The sequence below is a fragment of the Dipodomys spectabilis genome, unplaced genomic scaffold (assembly GCF_019054845.1).
Source record: "Dipodomys spectabilis isolate Male_0828 unplaced genomic scaffold, ASM1905484v1 ptg000375l, whole genome shotgun sequence".
Classification (NCBI taxonomy): Eukaryota; Metazoa; Chordata; class Mammalia; order Rodentia; family Heteromyidae; genus Dipodomys; species Dipodomys spectabilis.
The window spans coordinates 1,106,900-1,123,074 of NW_024871052.1; the positions used below are offsets into that span (position 1 = coordinate 1,106,900).

The 16,175-nt window shown below is 48.2% G+C and overlaps 1 protein-coding gene across 2 annotated transcripts in view; it reads left to right on the forward strand.

The window, feature by feature from the left end:
- The first annotated feature begins 3,939 nt into the window (after positions 1–3,939).
- The window catches only part of Pcbd2 (pterin-4 alpha-carbinolamine dehydratase 2), a 51,886-nt gene continuing 39,650 nt past the window's right edge, over positions 3,940–16,175 (forward strand). The window contains exons 1-2 of one of the 2 annotated variants that reach the window (XM_042667100.1): positions 3,940–4,022; positions 7,327–7,482. In XM_042667100.1, coding sequence (XP_042523034.1) covers positions 7,396–7,482 — 87 coding nt within the window. In that variant the 5' untranslated portion in view covers positions 3,940–4,022; positions 7,327–7,395. Of the gene's footprint in view, positions 4,023–7,326; positions 7,483–8,528; positions 8,685–16,175 lie in introns of those variants that run through there. The other variant, XM_042667102.1, reaches the window with a different exon arrangement.

Sequence of the window (16,175 nt, forward strand, 5' to 3'; positions counted from 1 at the left end):
TATGGTTCTAGATAGAAGGCAGAAATAAGAATTTCAGATCATAGTTTTTTTGTGTGTGCCAATGCCAGTACTATGTCTTGAACTCAGGGCCTGGGTACTGCCCCTTAGCTTTTGTGCTCAAGGCTGGTGGTACCCTATCACTTGAGCCTCAGCTCCACTTCCAGCTTTTTAGTTGTTCACTGGAGGTAAGAATCTCACAGACTTTCCTGCCTGGGTTGGCGTTGAACCACAATCCTCAGATCTCAGCCTCCTGAATAGCTAGGATTATAGGTATCACAGCCACCAGTGCCTGGCCAGGTGACAATTTTATAATAGACCTAGCTCCTCTTTTATGTGTAATAAGGCTGGTCTCCTGCCTGTTTACAGTTTCTGTTTCTCTTTTAGAGTTGATAAGCAGGAACTTACTGAGCCTTGAAACTCCTGATGCTGTGGTAGATCCAGAGGTAGTCAGGAAAGACAACATGTAACCTGTACAAACTCTTTGAAAGGCTGTTCCTTATACTCAGATACAAAATAGTTGATTACCTCATGATAAACTACTAGTATACTACTATTTCAGAGCAAGGAAATGTGTCTTTCCTTAGATGCTCTAAGTTTTACAGAAATTGAACCTTATTTCTGTTAATGAGTCCTCTCAGTAGTACGTGAGGGACAATTTGCAGCTTTATGTGTCATGCTGTGTACAGCTATGACCAGGTGTCCCCTGGCAGGAGGGGACTGTGGCTCAGAATTGGACCGTGTCCCAAGCTGAAGCTAAATGACTCGCCTAGGCATGGTACCCAGGCAGTAAGCAGTAAGTGGGTAAAGCCAAGATCTATCTATACCTTCACATGTATGTATACCTGCAAGGACAAGTCTACCAAAAGGAAAAAATCCTTAGTGACTCCATCGCTCAGTGGCTTCCTGTGAGTTCCTGCTGCTGTGTTCTGTGATTTACCTATACTGTTTCTCCTGTCCATATCACTGCCCTGGGAGATCAATACTGTTAAATATCCTCATGGGTAAACAGAGGCCCAGGTAACTTGCTTTTGGTCATGCAGCTTTGTGTGGTGGGACCAAGCTGCAAACCTAAGCTTTTGTTGGTGGTGGTGGTGGCGGTGGTCCCTGAGTTCTTTTGCTCAAGGCTAGTGCTGTACAAGTTTGAGCCAAAGTGCCACTTTCAGTTTTCTGGTGGCTAACTGGAGATTTGAATCTTATGGACTTTTCTGCCCAGGCTGGCTTTGAACTACGATCCTCACATGGTAGCCTCCTGAGTAGCTAGGATTACAGGCGTGAGCCACTGGCATCTAGCTACCCTAAGCATTTTTTTTTTTTTTTGAGAAGTTGAATGGAGAGTCTTCATTAGAAAGCTGGCAAATGGACACGTCCTCCAAAAATTTGCAGCCTTGAATGTACTTAATACTGTTAGGAAACTGAGCCACAAAGGTAGTAGTAAAGAAAGAACAGAAAAACAATCTCAACAAACCAGATCGACTCAGAGCTGAAGGCAGATGCCACCAGACATGAGGCATGCACCTAAGCATTCTTACTTCAGAACTTCCAAGAGGAATGGCAGCATGGCTGGCTTTGTGCCACTGCCAGACTGTCCAGTGCGTTTATCTTTAGACCATAATCTTTCTCCTCTGTGTTCTAGTCAATAATGTTCTAACTTAGTTCCTTCATTTTTCATTTAAAATGTATCTCTTTAATTTTTTTTTATTGATGTAAATTCTCTGTAGCCCAGGTTTGCCTTGAACTCACTATTCTGCCTCAATCTCTTGAGTCCTGGATTACAGTAGAGCACCAATGTGCACACTCACACAGTACCTTTATTTACTTATTTACTGCTTAATGATTTTTTTTTTGGTTGCTTGTGGGTCTTGAACTCTGGCCTGGACACTGTCCCTGAGCTCTTCAGCTCAAGGTGAGGGCTCTACCACTTGAGCCACAGTGCCACTTCTTGTTTTCTGAGTGGTTTATTGGAGATAAGAGCCTGGGCTCCAGGCTTTGAACTGTGATGCTCATATCTCAGCCTCCTGAGTAGCTAGGATTTACAGGCGTGAGCCACCAGCGCCTGGCTTCCTTAATGGATTTCAAATAATGTGCTGTTGCTATTAATTATTCTAACCTTACCTACACCATAAGTTTTTTTTTTTTTTTTGGGGGGGGGGGAAGGTAGAGTCTCAATGTGAAGTCCAGACTGGCTGTGAACACAAACTGGAATTTTCCTGCATTTCCCTCCTGAGTGGAATTGCAGGCTTGAGCCACCATTTTTCTGAGCAAATTTCAAGAGTGTGTGTGTGTGTGTGTATATATATATATATATATATATATATATATATATGTGTGTGTGTGTATATATATATATATATATATATATCTTTTTTTGTCATAAACACCCAAAGCAAGACTTACTGTCACCTTTAATTCCATTCCAAGAATCAGCCTGGGAGGAGACCAGTGTCTTACATGGCGGTGACCTCCGGCTAGGATTGCCAGTGAGCATTCCCTCAGCTTTTCTTTGTAGTACTTCACTACTTGAGCCACAGTTCCATTACCAACTTTTTGGTAGTTAACTGGAGATAAGAGAATCATGTACTTTGCTGCCCAGACTGGTTTTGAACTCCAATCCTGAGATCTCAGCCTCCTCCATGGGATTACTGGTGTGAGACAAAGGTGCAAGGCTTAAAACAACAACAACAACAACAAAAATCTACTGAAGCATGTATATATATATATATATATATATATATATATATACACACATACACACATACATATACATATATATATACTCTCAAAACTGCCAATGTCATTAAATTGTAATTATCAGTACAAACACAGTGATGTAAGTTATATGAAAAGCCCTGATGTTTTAAAAGGATATGTTGGGACTGAGAATGTGGCCTAGTGGTAGAGTGCCTGCCTAGCATGCATGAAGCTCCCAGTACCAAATTCAATTCCTCAGTACCAAATAAACAGAAAAAACCAGAAGTGGCTCAAGTGGTGGAGTGCTAGCCTTGAGCAAAAAGCAGCTCAGGGACAGCGCCCAGACCCTGAGTTCAAGCCCCAGGACTGCCAAAAAAAAAAAAAAAAGTTCTATCTTGTCAGGCGTTGACGTCTCACACCTGTCATCCTAGCTACTGAGGAGGCTGAGATCTCAGGATTGTGGTTCGAAGACAGCCCAGGTAGAAAAGTCCTTGGAAGTGGCTCTGTGGCTCAAAGTGGTACAGCACTGGCTTTGGGCACAAAAGCTCAGAGATAGCGCCTAGGCTCTGAGTTCAAGCCCCATGACTGACAACCCCCCACCCCCTCAAAAAGGTTACATTTTGACCATTGATAAAGTAGTGGGCTTGTGTTTGCACACCTGTACTCCCAGCCCTATGGAGGCGGGGACAGGAAGATCCCGAGTTTGAGGCCAGTTTGATCTACACACAACACAAACTCCTGTGTCAACAAACAAGACAGAATGAAAGGAGGCGTTCAGTTTAAAAGCTCAGCGGATTAGTGAGGGCCCAGGGACCCTCAGGAATATCCTGCAGTGGAAGGCAAGGAGACCAGACTCGAGAAAATGCGAGAATACTAGTTAAACAAATGTGCCCTGGGCCCTCCCAACCCCGGCTGGGGGTGGAGACGCACTTACTGGAGCAGTCTCAGGCCCGCAGTCTGCACCAGGGCCACCGATCCATCAGAATTCGCACCGGCAGCGAGCGGGGTGCAGCCGGGCCTACGGTCGGTGTCGAGAGCCAACGCGCGCACGTGTGCTCCACGTGGAAGGCCTGCAGCGCGGCGCGGCGGCGTCTGCGCCTGCGCACACGGCCCCCCCCCGCCCCCGCCCCGCGCACGCTGATGACGCGGGCCCTCGGGGTCCGCAGGGGCGGGGCGGGGCGCTTCCGGCGCGCGCCGTGACCCCGCGGGCGGGAGGCGCGGCCCTGGGCGGGGTCATGGCGGCGGCGGCGGCGGCGGCGGCCCTCGGGGCGCGGGGGCCGACGCGGCGGTGGCTGACGGCGCTGTGGGGACGGAGCCCGAGCCGGGCGGCCACGGTGAGTGCCGAGCGCCCGCGGAGGCCGTGGGGCGGGGGGGGGGGGGGGGGGGGCGGGGTCACGCGGTCACGCGCGCCGGGGCGGGGCCGCGCCTCAGTGACAGTCACGTGACGGGCGCCGCTGCCCCACGCCTGTCATCGCAGCCACTGCGGCGGCGGCTGAGACCTGAGGAGCACGGTTCGAAGCCAGCCCGGGCCTGGAACTCCCGTCAGTCGCCGAGCTCCAGTTTCTGAGCAAAAAAAAAAAAAAAAAAAAAAAGCCGGAAGTGGAGCGGTGGCTCAGGTGGTGGAGCGCCAGCCTTGAGCTGAAGAGCTGAGGGACAGCGCCCAGGCCCCGAGTTCAGGCCCCACGACAGACACATACACACTATAAACAACAACAAGAAGTACGAAGAAGCCGGGCGCCGGTGGCTCACGCCTGTCATCCTGGCTACTCAGGAGGCTGAGATCTGAGGATCGCGGTTCAAAGCCAGCCCAGGGCAGGGAAGTCCGTGAGACTCTGATCTCCAATAATCCATCAGAAAACTGGAAGTGGCGCTGTGGCTCAAGTGGTAGAGCGCTCGCCTTGCGTGCATGAGGCCCTGGGTTCGATTCCTCAGCACCACATAAGCAGAAAAAGCTGGAAGTGGCGCTGTGGCTCAAGTGGTAGAGCGCTCGCCTTGAGCTGAAGAGCTGAGGGACAGCGCCCAGGCCCAGAGTTCAAGACCCACCACCGACAAAAGAAAAACTCAGAGCGAAGGCGCTGGCTTCACCCCGTGGTCACTTGCCCGGCTTGTCTTGCTGCTGAGCTCTGGCAGGCGCTAGTGATCAATGATCAATCACATCCCTTTTTGGTTGCTGACACACACACATCATCTTTTCTTCCCCGAGACTCTCAGCTTCCGTGCTTTAGAAATTAAAGTTATTGTGGAGTCGGGGTGTGTGTGTGTGTGTGTGTGTGTGTGTGTGTGTGTGTGTGTGTGTAGAAATTAAAGTTATTGTGGAGTCGGTGTGTGTGTGTGTGTGTGTGTGTGTGTGTGTGTGTGTGTGTGTGTGTGTGTGTGTGTGTGTGTGTGTGTGTGTGTGTGTGTGTGTGTGTGTGTGTGTGTGTGTGTTTTGACGTGCAGAGCCACCTAGTGGAAAGACGTGGCATTGAACTCGCCTGTTCATTTCAAGGTGATGCTGGAGTCCGTTTTGAGATTTCCTAGAAGAAATTTAAAATAGCTCTGTGGCAGTGGGGCACTGGTGGCTCACATCTGTCATCCTAGCTACTACCCAGGAGACTGAGATCTGAGGATTGTGGTTCAAAGCCAGGCCCGGGTAGAAATGTCTGTGGGACTCATAGCTCCAAGGAACCACCAAGAAGCTGGAAGTGGTGCTGTGAGTCAAGTGGTAGAGTTCCAGCCCTTGCCTTGAGCACCCAGGCACCTTTAAAACAAGGACTGGTACATCAAAGGTGCCGGTTTAGAGCTCACTTGAAGTTTCCTAAAAGGAACTGAAAAGATAATGGTAGAAGATAAGCCCTTTGCTCTATTGCCATGAAGGTGGACAACATCTTGCTTGTCTTGAGACCCAAGATGCTAGTGACCAAGTAGAATTATTCCCTCAGGGAAGGAATGAATAAACAGACTTGGTTTGAGGGCTGCTATGTGCTAGGTAGGCTAGCTCTGGGGGTCTTAAACATTTTAGAAAATCTTGGCAGGTAGGTTCAGTAATATCCCCACTATAGACTAGACGACTGGAATTCAGAGAGGCCAAGTTGGTTCACACTCTGTAGGTCTTGTGTAGATTACTGCAACGGCTCCAGCTGAGGGTGGGCCTTCTACCAGAGAGACTGTCAGGTAGACAGAGTGGCTTGGCTCCATTTCCATCTGAGTCCTGCTACTGACACCTGTGAGGAGCCCTGCCTGCTTTTGATCTCAGTGGGAATGTTTGTGGCCCAGCAGGAAACAGACAGCTGCTGCATAATCCACTGAGCCTTCAGTGCTTGCCTTTGTAGCTACATTGGTACGGATCAAAGGCAGTTTTCTGTTTCTTTTCTACAGTTTTTCCAGTTGGTGTTTTTGTGGGGGTGGGTGGGGACTTGAACTTGATAGCTAATGCTTTCACTCATTGGCAGGTGCTCTACCAACTGAGCCATGCCTCCAACCCGAGTTGACTTAGAAGTATTTAAGTATATCCAAGTATGTCTAAATATAAAAGTGTAATACATCTAGATACAAATATGTTTATATAAAGCATGGAGTTTAGTGAACATTTTAGATTATTTCACCAGGCAGGTTATTTCACACACACCAGGTGTGTGTGTATGGGTGTGTGTGTGCGTGCGTGCGTGTGTGTGTTTGTGTGTGTGTGTGCCAGTCCTAGGGCTTGAACTCAGGGCCTGGGCCCTGTCCCTCAGCTCTTCAGCTCAAGGTGAGAGCTATACCACTTGAGCCACAGCGCCGCTTCTGGCTTTTTCTGATAAGCTGAGGAATCAAACCCAGGGCCTCATGCATTCGAGGCAAGCAGTCTACCACTGAGCCACCTTCCCATCCTCTCCCCCCCACCCCCAAGCTTCTTTTTGCTCAAGGCTAGCACTCTACCACTAGAGCCACAGCACCACTTCCAGCTTTTTCAGTTTATGTGGAATTGAACTGAGGAATTGAACCCAGGTCTTAATACATGGTAGGCATGTACTCTACCATTAAGCCACCTTCCCTGTCCCTCTGTGACATTTTTTCTAATGACTAGTTCTTAACAGCAATTTTTCTTTTTTTTTTAGTGTGTGTGTGTGTTTGTGTTTGTGTGCGTGTATGCACGTGCATGTGTGCTGCTGGTATTGGGGCTTGAACTCAGGGCGTTATGTTTATACTTGCCTTTTCCTGCCCAAGACTGGTGCTCTTCCACTTGAGCCATACCTCTCCTTTCATCCTTTTGCTGGTTCATTGGAGATAAAGATCTCAAGGACTTTTCTACCTAAGCTGGCTTTGAACCTCGATCTTCACATCTCAGCCTCCTGAAGAGCTAGGACAAAAGGTGTGAGCTGTCGACATCTGGATCTACATCTTGTCTTCAGATGAAAGTTATGTATTGTTTAAAGAGTTGAAGCCTTAGCTGGGTACTCGTGCTTCACACCTTTCATCCTAGCTACTCAGAGGAGCTGAGGATCAAAGTTTGAAGCCAGCCTGGGCATCAAAGTCTCTAAGACTCTTTGGTGAAAAAAACCAGAAGTGGAGATGTGGCTCAAGTGGTAAAGCACCACCCTTGAGAAAAAGAGAGCGCAAGGCCCAGCACCGCCCCCCAAAAAACAACAAAAACAAGAGTTCAAACCTCTCCATTTTCAGATCTGAACTGTGGTGTCCTCATAGTCTGCAGATGCCCAGTGGCTGACAGCTGAGGAGAGGAACCAGGCTATGCTTCCTCTGAAAGCAGCAGGATGGTCGGAGTTAAGTGACAGAGACGCCATCTACAAGGAGTTCTCCTTCAAAAATTTTAATCAGGTAACTCAGGATTCTTGCGAGTGCCAACGCCTGTTTCTATCACCAAAAATTGTCACTTTCTGATGCTCATAGTTGGTTGTCTGGTCCCATTTGGAGCCAAGGTCCACATCGCCCCCCCCCCCCTTTTTTTTTTTTTTTTTTTGTCTGTTATGGGTCTTGAACTCTGGGCCTGGGCGCGGTTCCCTCAGCTCTTCAGCTTAAGGCGAGCGCTCTGACACTTGAGCCACAGCACCACTTCCCATTTTTCTGGTGGTTCATTGGAGATCAGAGTCTCACTGGCTTTCCTGCCCAGGCTGGCTTTGAACTAGGATCCTCAGATTTCAGCCTTCTGAGTAGCTAGCATGATAGGCGTGAGCCATCGGCACCCAACCGACACATCCCCCCTTTCTTAAGAGTCCAGTGATGGGGTTGGGAGAGCATGCTTATGGATAGCTGGATAGCTGCTCCTGCCCCACTGGGCAGGTCTCAGCGCTGGGGGAGGGGAAGCTTGTGTTACTTGTAAAGTCAGATTTTGAATCCACCATTGCTTTGATGTGGTGTTATTTAAATATTTAAATAACATTTAAATAACATTAAAAGAAGGTGTGAAGCTGGGGCGCAGTGGCTCACGTCTATAATCCTAGCTACGCAGGAGGCTGAGATCTGAGGATCTCAGTTCAAAGCCAGCCCGGGTAGAAAAGTCCAGGAGACTCTTATCTCCAATAAACCACTAGAAAACTGGAAGTGGTGCTGTGACTCAAGCGGTAGAGCACTCGCCTTGAGCTGAAGAGCTGAGGGACAGTGCCCAGGCCCAGAGTTCAAGCCCCACGACCAACAAAAAAAAAAAAAAAAGGTTTGAGTTGTTTTTTTTGTTTTTTTTTAAATCTATCAGAGGGGACATAAATGAAACCATTTGAGAAACACACACCTGCTTGCCTGATTTCCTCCTTTTTTTTTTCTTTTCCTGAGCAGTTTAGTAAGTATTTTATCTTCCTATAATTGTATATCTGCTTATAAATCATCTTGTAAGCTTTATCTTCTTCCTAGTGCCCTTCCTTTTCCCTAAGCCCAGTAGTCAGCCCTTGAAGCTTTTCTTAAAACCTGACCTCCCCTTTTGGAGACTCAGCCTTTACTAAGCAACTTCCATTTGGGCCCAACCCCGTTTAGAGAGTCATCTCCCATGACTTAGCCCTTCAGTGATTACCCCACTGCGTTTACGTAAGGTAAATGCTTTTGGCTATTTCATGTTTGTTCAGTGAGTTCAGTAATCCTTTGGACAGATTTATTGTTTTTATTTATGGTAGGTGTCAGCCTTTAGGAATGAGACCATGTTTGCTTGAATGACCGTCCATTGTGCCTGGCACAGTTCTGGGTCCAAATGGGCATGTGATAAATGGGGACATTGATCGCAGTGTTTGCTAGTTCCTACAGGGCGTGTGAGGACCAGATTTCCACTACCCAATCCCTTGGCCTGTTTTCCTAGTAAACGCCATGGGCTCCACTGTGCTGCCTGCCCCATTCTGTTCTCCATCCGTCTGGCTGCCAGCCATCTGCTGTGATTCCCCAACTGCGAAGGCAACTCGCACCGCGCAGACTCCCCGTCCCCATTGCCCCACGCCGCTCGACAGCTCTTGTCAGAGGCTTAGCACTCTGCGGCTGGTGGCAGGGGATCCCCTTGGTACAGTAAGCTTTTGCATAGCTCTAGGTAGCATTTTCCAAGCTTATTAAAATTCTTACATGTGTACAGCTTGACTTCTTTAAGCCTGGGCTAATTTATTGGGCTTGAACATGTGGCTTAAAGTACTTGAGTGGTGTTGCCTCAGGCTCTGCCCATGAGTCAGTCCTGCAGCACCAAGCTAGCCCGATGCTCCAGGCACCTTCAGAAACGGGAGCCGGGGAAGCTGAGCAGAGCTTCCTTGGTGAGTTGTACTGTTCGTTATTCCCTGAGACATTGCATGACTCAGGCTTCTCCTTCCCTACCCCCCTGCCCCCGCTCCGTTTCCCCGTGTACCCAGCTTTTAGAAGAAAGAGGCAGCTGCTGAGAAAATCAGTTGGCAGCAGGGAAAAACTCAGAGAAGCAGCACGAGATGATGACTTGCAGTTTTCTTTTCCTTTTAGTTTTGGGTTGGTCCTGGGGCTTGTACTCAGGGCCTGGGCTTGTCCCTGAGCTCTTTTTTGCTCAAGGTTAGTGCTCTTATCATTTGGGCCACAGCTCCACTTGTGGCTTTTTGGTGGATCATTGGAGATAAGAGTCTCACGGTCTTTCCTGCCTGGACTGTCTTTGAACCTCAGTCCTCAGCTCACAGGCTCCTGAGTGGCTAGGATGACAGGAGTCTGTTTTCTTGCAGGTTCCTGTGACTTCTGCTCATGCAGCGGCACTGGTACTGTGAGGACGGTGGTAGTGCTCTGGCTAAAGGTGACCCGGATACACCTGTAGTTACAAGTTGGGCTCATTGCTGTGAGGGAGTATCTCAGAAGAGTGTTGGGAAGACTTGTGATGGTTTGGGGCTCCAAGTTCTGAGGAATCCATGCTTTGCTTTGGATTCGATGTCAGGAAATAGGCAGTTCTAGGATTCAGCATTTTAATAAATCTTACTTATGCGGAGAATACACTAAAGTGGGTCAGAGCTGAAATTGGGTGTGTGCGTGGGGGAAAGCAGTAGCTACCAGCTGGGAAATATGATGTGGTAGTTTGTGGCTTGAACAAAGTTTGTGTTTGACCTGTATTCAGAAGTCATTATTAGAGCACTCTGCTTTTGTCCTGATTTATCTGCTGTGGGTGCTATGTGCAGAGTGAACCCCAGCTGGTATGGCCAGGGGCACCTGTAATCCAAGCCCCAGGGAGGCTGAGGCAGAAGGGTCACAAGTTTGAGCAAGTTTAAGGCTAGCCAGGGCTGCATTAACAAGTTGGAGGCTACCCTAAGCTACCTAGTCACACCCTGTCTCAAAAACCAAGCCAAGCCAGTTGCCCGTGGCTCACACCTATGATCCTAGCTACTCAGGAGGCTGAGATCTGAGGATTGTGGTTCAAAGCAAGCCCAGGCAGGAAAGTCCAAGATTCATCTCCAATGAACCACCAGAAAACCGGAAGTGGCACTATGGCTCAAGTGGTAGAGCGCTAGCCTTGAGCTGAAGAGCTGAGGGACAGCGCCCAGGCCCAGAGTTCAAGCCCCATGACAGGACTTTCTCTTTCCCTCCCTCTCCCCCTCCCTCTCCCCTCCCTTCCTCCCCCCCCACGCCAAACAAAATCAGAAAGGAGAGTGTAAAGGCCTGGTTTTGAGTTTTAGGTCAGCTCTCACACACTAGGAGCTGCTTCCCCCCACCCTGTACTGGGGCTTGAACTCAAGGCCTCACGCTCACTTAGCTTTCTCAGAGCTGGTGCCCTACCGTTTGAGTTGAGAGACAGTGGACACTATGGAGGTAGCAGCGGAATTGGAGAAAAATGTGTCGTGTCTCATGTAGTCTGCTGATAGGACTGGGGTGGATTACATGCGCACGCGTGTGTGCACACACACACACAGGCTGGCTGATGGATGAATGTCAGGAAGTAGTGTCAAGGGTGACCCCGAGATTTGGTTCAGGGTGTAGGGTGAAGGACGGTGCCTTTGATGCCACCTATGGAGCTGTAAAGAGGGCAGGAGGAAGAAGAGGGTTAAGAATCCCATTTTGGACACATTAGGCTTGAAATACTTCGTTGTCATCCAGGTGGAGAAATTGGGTGAGCTGGTGGTGGCCTACGTGTCCTCACCTGCTTGAGAATTGTCAGAGGGAAGTTGGGCATCATGGTGACACAAGTCTGAAATCTCAGCCATCGGGAGGCTGAGGTAGGAGGATTGTGAGCTCAAGGCCAGCTGGGGCTACATAGCAAGATCCTGCCTCACAGAAAAAAAGTCAAAACGAGTAATTGTGTGAACAGAGTTCTTTTTTTTTTTTGGTCAGTCATGGGGCTTGAACTCGGCCTGGGCGCTGTCCCTCAGCTCTTCAGCTCAAGGCGAGCGCTCTACTGCTTGAGCTCCAACGCCACTTCTGGTTTTCTAGTGGTTTATTTGAGATCAGAGTCTCACAGCCTTTCCTGCCCAGGCTGGCTTTGAACCATGGTCCTCAGATCTCAGCCTCCTGAATAGCTAGGATTATAGGCATGAGCCACTGGTGCCCGGCAAACAGAGTTCTTTCCAAGAGAGGATAGGACTGAAATATAGTATGTCCTTTGTCATGAGAAAGAAGAGGGAGCAAATGGTATGGAAGTAGATGGATTGGGAAGAACTTGATTGCTTCTGTTTTGTTTTTGTCCGTCCTGGGCTTGAACTCAGGGTCTGAGCGCTGTCCCTGAGCTCTTTTGCTCAAGACTGCCTCTTTACCACTTTGAGCCACAGTGTCACTTCAGGTTTTCTGGTGGTTCATTGAAGATAAGAGTCTCATGGACTTTCCTGTTCGGGCTGGCTTTGAACATCGATCCTCAGGTCTCAGCTTCCTGAGTAGCCAGGATTATAGACATGAGCCACTGAGGCCCAGCCTGCTTCTATTTTTTGAGTGAAGCCTTCAGCTGAGAGCAGGTGGACGTGGAAGGGGGCGTGGCCTTGGGGATCTGGAGGTATAGCAAGAGCAGTCATCTAGAGGTGAAGATGGTGGTCTGGGGCAGTGTGCTTGCAGCTAAGATGTTTGAACAGTTTGTGGGTTTAGTCTTGCCCTGTGCAGCTGCCTAGGCAGGGTTTGGCGGAGGTTTTAGGACTGGGTTGAAGGAGAGCTGGGTGAGTGCTGTGGAGCAAGAGAATAGCGAAGGGGATGAGGGTGTGTGACAGAACGGTGGCCTGTGGCCCCTCTGTGGGCAGAGGAGGGAAGGCTGCTACGGAGGAAGGTAGGTCAAGATGACCTGGGAATGTCATTCGAGCCAGTGTTTTTGGAGGCATCAATTGGGCAATGCCTGGTAACTTTTTGTTTTTAATTAAACACAGTGAGCTGAGGATCGAACTCAGGGCCTCACACATACTAGGCAAGTACTCTTGTAAAACCCGTGGTCCTCATCTAGAGATTTTCTTCTAGAAGTAGTCCTACCTGTATTGAAGTTGGGTGTGCATTTGTTGTGAGCTGTCATCGCCGGTGCACGTCTCCCTTGCTGCATGTCTGTCCTCAGCAGGAGTGGGGAGAAACCAAGACTTCAGCTAGACAAACTGGAGGAGACCCCCTTCCCTAAGGATGATAGCTGCACACACTTTGCTTGCTTGTGGATGGTGCTTTACCACTTGAGCCATGCCTTCATTCTGGCTTTTTGCTGTTTTTTGTTTTTGTTTGAGATGGGGTCTCTTGGACTTTTCTGCCTTCAGACTGGGATTAAACTTCAGTCTTCTAGGTCTCAGCTTCACGAGTAGCTAGGATTACAAGGGGCTTAGCCACTGGATGCATGGCTCAAGTGGTTTAAAAAAAAAAAAAACCAGCCATGAGTAGGCAAACTTTTGAGTGAGACCCGGCAGCCCTGAGTTTAAGCTCAACAACTGGCAAAACAAAACAAAACAAAAAACCCAGAAACTAAGCAAAAAAGCTTTGCCAGATAGAAAGATACATTCTGTGTGGTCTTTTTTTTTTTTTTTTCCAATAGGTTATATGTATTTTTCAGGATTTATTTTTGGAGACAGGATCTCACACTACATAGCTCATGTTGACCTTAACTCACAATCCTCCAGCCTCTGCTTCCCAAGTACTAGGATTGCAGCTGTGTACCACCATACCTAGCCTTTTTTTTTTTTTCTTTTGGCCAGTCCTAGGCATGAACTCAGGGCTGGGGCTCTGTCCTTGGGCTTTTCTTTTTCTTTTTCTTTTTAATCTTGAGGCTAGCACTCTACCATTTGAGCTAGAGCTCTACTTCCAGTCGTTGTTGTTGGTTTTTTGGGTTTTTTTTGGTGATTAATTGGAGATAAGAATCTCACTGACTTTCCTTCCCAGGCTGGCTATGAACCATGATCCTCCGATCTCAGCCTCCTGAGTAGCTAGGATTATAAGCATGAGCCCTTGGTGCCTGACTCTGGCCATTTTTTTCCTCAGTTCTTTACAATAGTATTCATTGGTTTACAACAGGTTTTTTTTTGGTTGTTTGTTTGTTGGTTGTGGGGCTTGAACTTAGGGCCTGGGTACTGTCCGTGAGCTTTTTTGCTCAAGGCTAGTGTTCTACCACTGAGCCACAGTGCTGGTGGTTGAGGTAAGAATCTGATGGACTTTCCTACCCTGGTTGGCATTGAGTCACAATCCTCAGATCTCAGACTTCTGAGTAGCTAGACTTACGGGCAAAGCCTGGTCCCTTGAGAAGAGCTACTTAGCTGGGTACTGGTGGCTCACGCCTGTAATCCTAGTTTTCCCACCAGACTGGGTGGGAAAAATCTGAGACTCATCTCCAATTGACCACTAGAAAACCTGAAGTGGCATTGTGGCTCAAAGTTGTAGAGCACTAAATTTGAACAGAAGAGCTAAGAGAAGTTCAAATTCTATGGCTGACTGCCCCCCCCCAAAAAAAAAAAATAGAATTACACTTGCTTGGACATTATAATTTTAAGTAGCATGCTTGCTGTATGAAAAATGGTATCACAAGTTTGCATTAGTATATTTCCCTATGGAAAATGAGTTATACGTTTTAGGAATATGTTCGCTGACATTGGATAAAAAGCCTGTTAATGCTGTTTTTTTTTTTTTGGCTGGTCATGGGGCCTGAGCTCTGGGCCTGGGCACTGTCCCTCAGCTCTTCAGCTCAAGGCTAGCACTCTACCACTTGAGCCACAGTGCCACTTCTGGAGCTTTTTGCTTATGTGATGCTGAAGAATCTAACCCAGGGCCTTATTATGCATGCAAGGCAAGCACTCTACCACTGAGCCACCTTCCCAGTCCTGTTTTTTTGTTTGTTTGTTTGTTTTACTAAACAATTGGTCAGCAAAATGGATTTGATCTTCTCTTGAAGGCTCTGTGGTTCCACATAGTCTAAATTCATTTTCTCCTTCCTTCCTTCCTTCCTTCCTTCCTTCCTTCCTTCCCTCCTTCCCTCCCTCCCTCCCTCCCTCCTTCCCTCCCTTCTTTCTTTCTTTCTTTTTTCTTTCTTTCTTGTGTGTTGGTGTTTACATGCATGTGTGCTGGTTACTGTGGTTTGAACTTGGGGCTGTCCCTGGGCTTTTTTTTGTCTCAAGGCTAGTGCTTTACCATTTGAGTCTCAGCGCTACTTCTGGCTTTTTGTGATTAATTGGAGATAAGAGTTTCTGGCTTTTTCCTGCTCAGGCTGGCTTTGAACTGCCATCCTCAGATCTCAGCCTCCTGAGTAGCTAGGATGACAGGTGTGAGCCACCAGTGCTCAGTTCATAAATTAGTTTTCTAGCTTCTGTGGGATTCTCCCAGCTTGGGCAGTTGAAGTGGTTACAGGTGGTGTGGCAGGGGCTCGGAAGTGACATTTTGTGCTGAGACTCAGGCAGGGAGTTTCCATGCTCTGAGTGCCTGGACTCAGACTGGGTGGGGTTGGCGTTTGCAAAAGAGTTGGGCTTTTCTATTCTGTTCTATTCATGTAGACATAAGGAGGGAAAGGTGTGTAGGTGACATTAACGTATTCTTGGGTGTTTGGCAACCGAAGGGCGTCTGCCTTGAAAGAACGAAATGTCACTTAGAAATGTGGGTGTGCGTGTTCCATAACAAGAAAAGATTTTTTTTCCCCTGTGTATCATCATATATAGAGATGATGAAAAGCTTACAAAACCAGAGGACAGTCTAGGCTTCAGAAGCAGGTGTGGAGGGGAAGCTTTGGGGTGCAGGAAACAGCTCTTCCAGGTGCCAGCAGGTGGAGCCCTGCAGAGCCGGAGCAACCACCTGGATATCACCCCGGTGCAGGCTCTCCCCCTTCTCTAATGCTTAGAGACTGGGAGGCTACCCTTGTTCCGCAGAGACCCATGCTCAGTATCAGAAATAGGTGGGCAGTGGTGGCAGGGCACTACGCTTGGCCTAGTAAAGGAAGGATTCTGGGTGGCTCCATGGAGTTTCCTACTGGTAACAGCCAAGGCCCAGGCTTAGTGAGGAGCCCCTGCTGCTGGAGGAACTCCTGCGCGTCTTCTGTTTCATAGATCACCGAGTTGGGCTTGAGGTGGGATCGTATGCACTGGCTGCTGTTCTGCACTGTCCCTTTCCAAGAGATGCTTTCCCCTGCTTCACCCAACGGCAGGGTCCCAGCTCCGTCTGCTTTCTAGCTTTTCTCACATTCACATTTGTTAATTGATGCTCCTGAAAGACTACGAGAGCCAGAGAGACCATGTTCTGTGTCCCTAGCACGTGTGACTTGGTGCTTTGTTCTTTTCCTGTGCTCAGGGAGCTCCTGCTAGAGCAGCTGAAAGTTACCACTGCTCACTCACTTTATAAAAATGTTTTATTGAGGACTTGGATAATAGGCTTTGGTTAATATTTAAACTGTGACATCAGAGTCTTAATACTAGAATAAAAACAACTGTCAATGTAAGTCTTCATCTTCTGCAGGGTTTTGGTGGACATCTCTGTAGTTGTCTTGGGAGTGAATTTATTTAGATTTTTCTTTTTCTGGTACTGGGGCTTGAACTCAGAGCCTGGACACTGTCTTTGAGATTTGTTTGGGTGCTCTACTGATTGAGCCATATTTCCATCACCAGCTTTTTGGTGGTTCATTGTAGGTAAGAGTGTTACAGACTTTTCCTGCCTGGGCTGGCTTTGAACCATGATTTACAGAA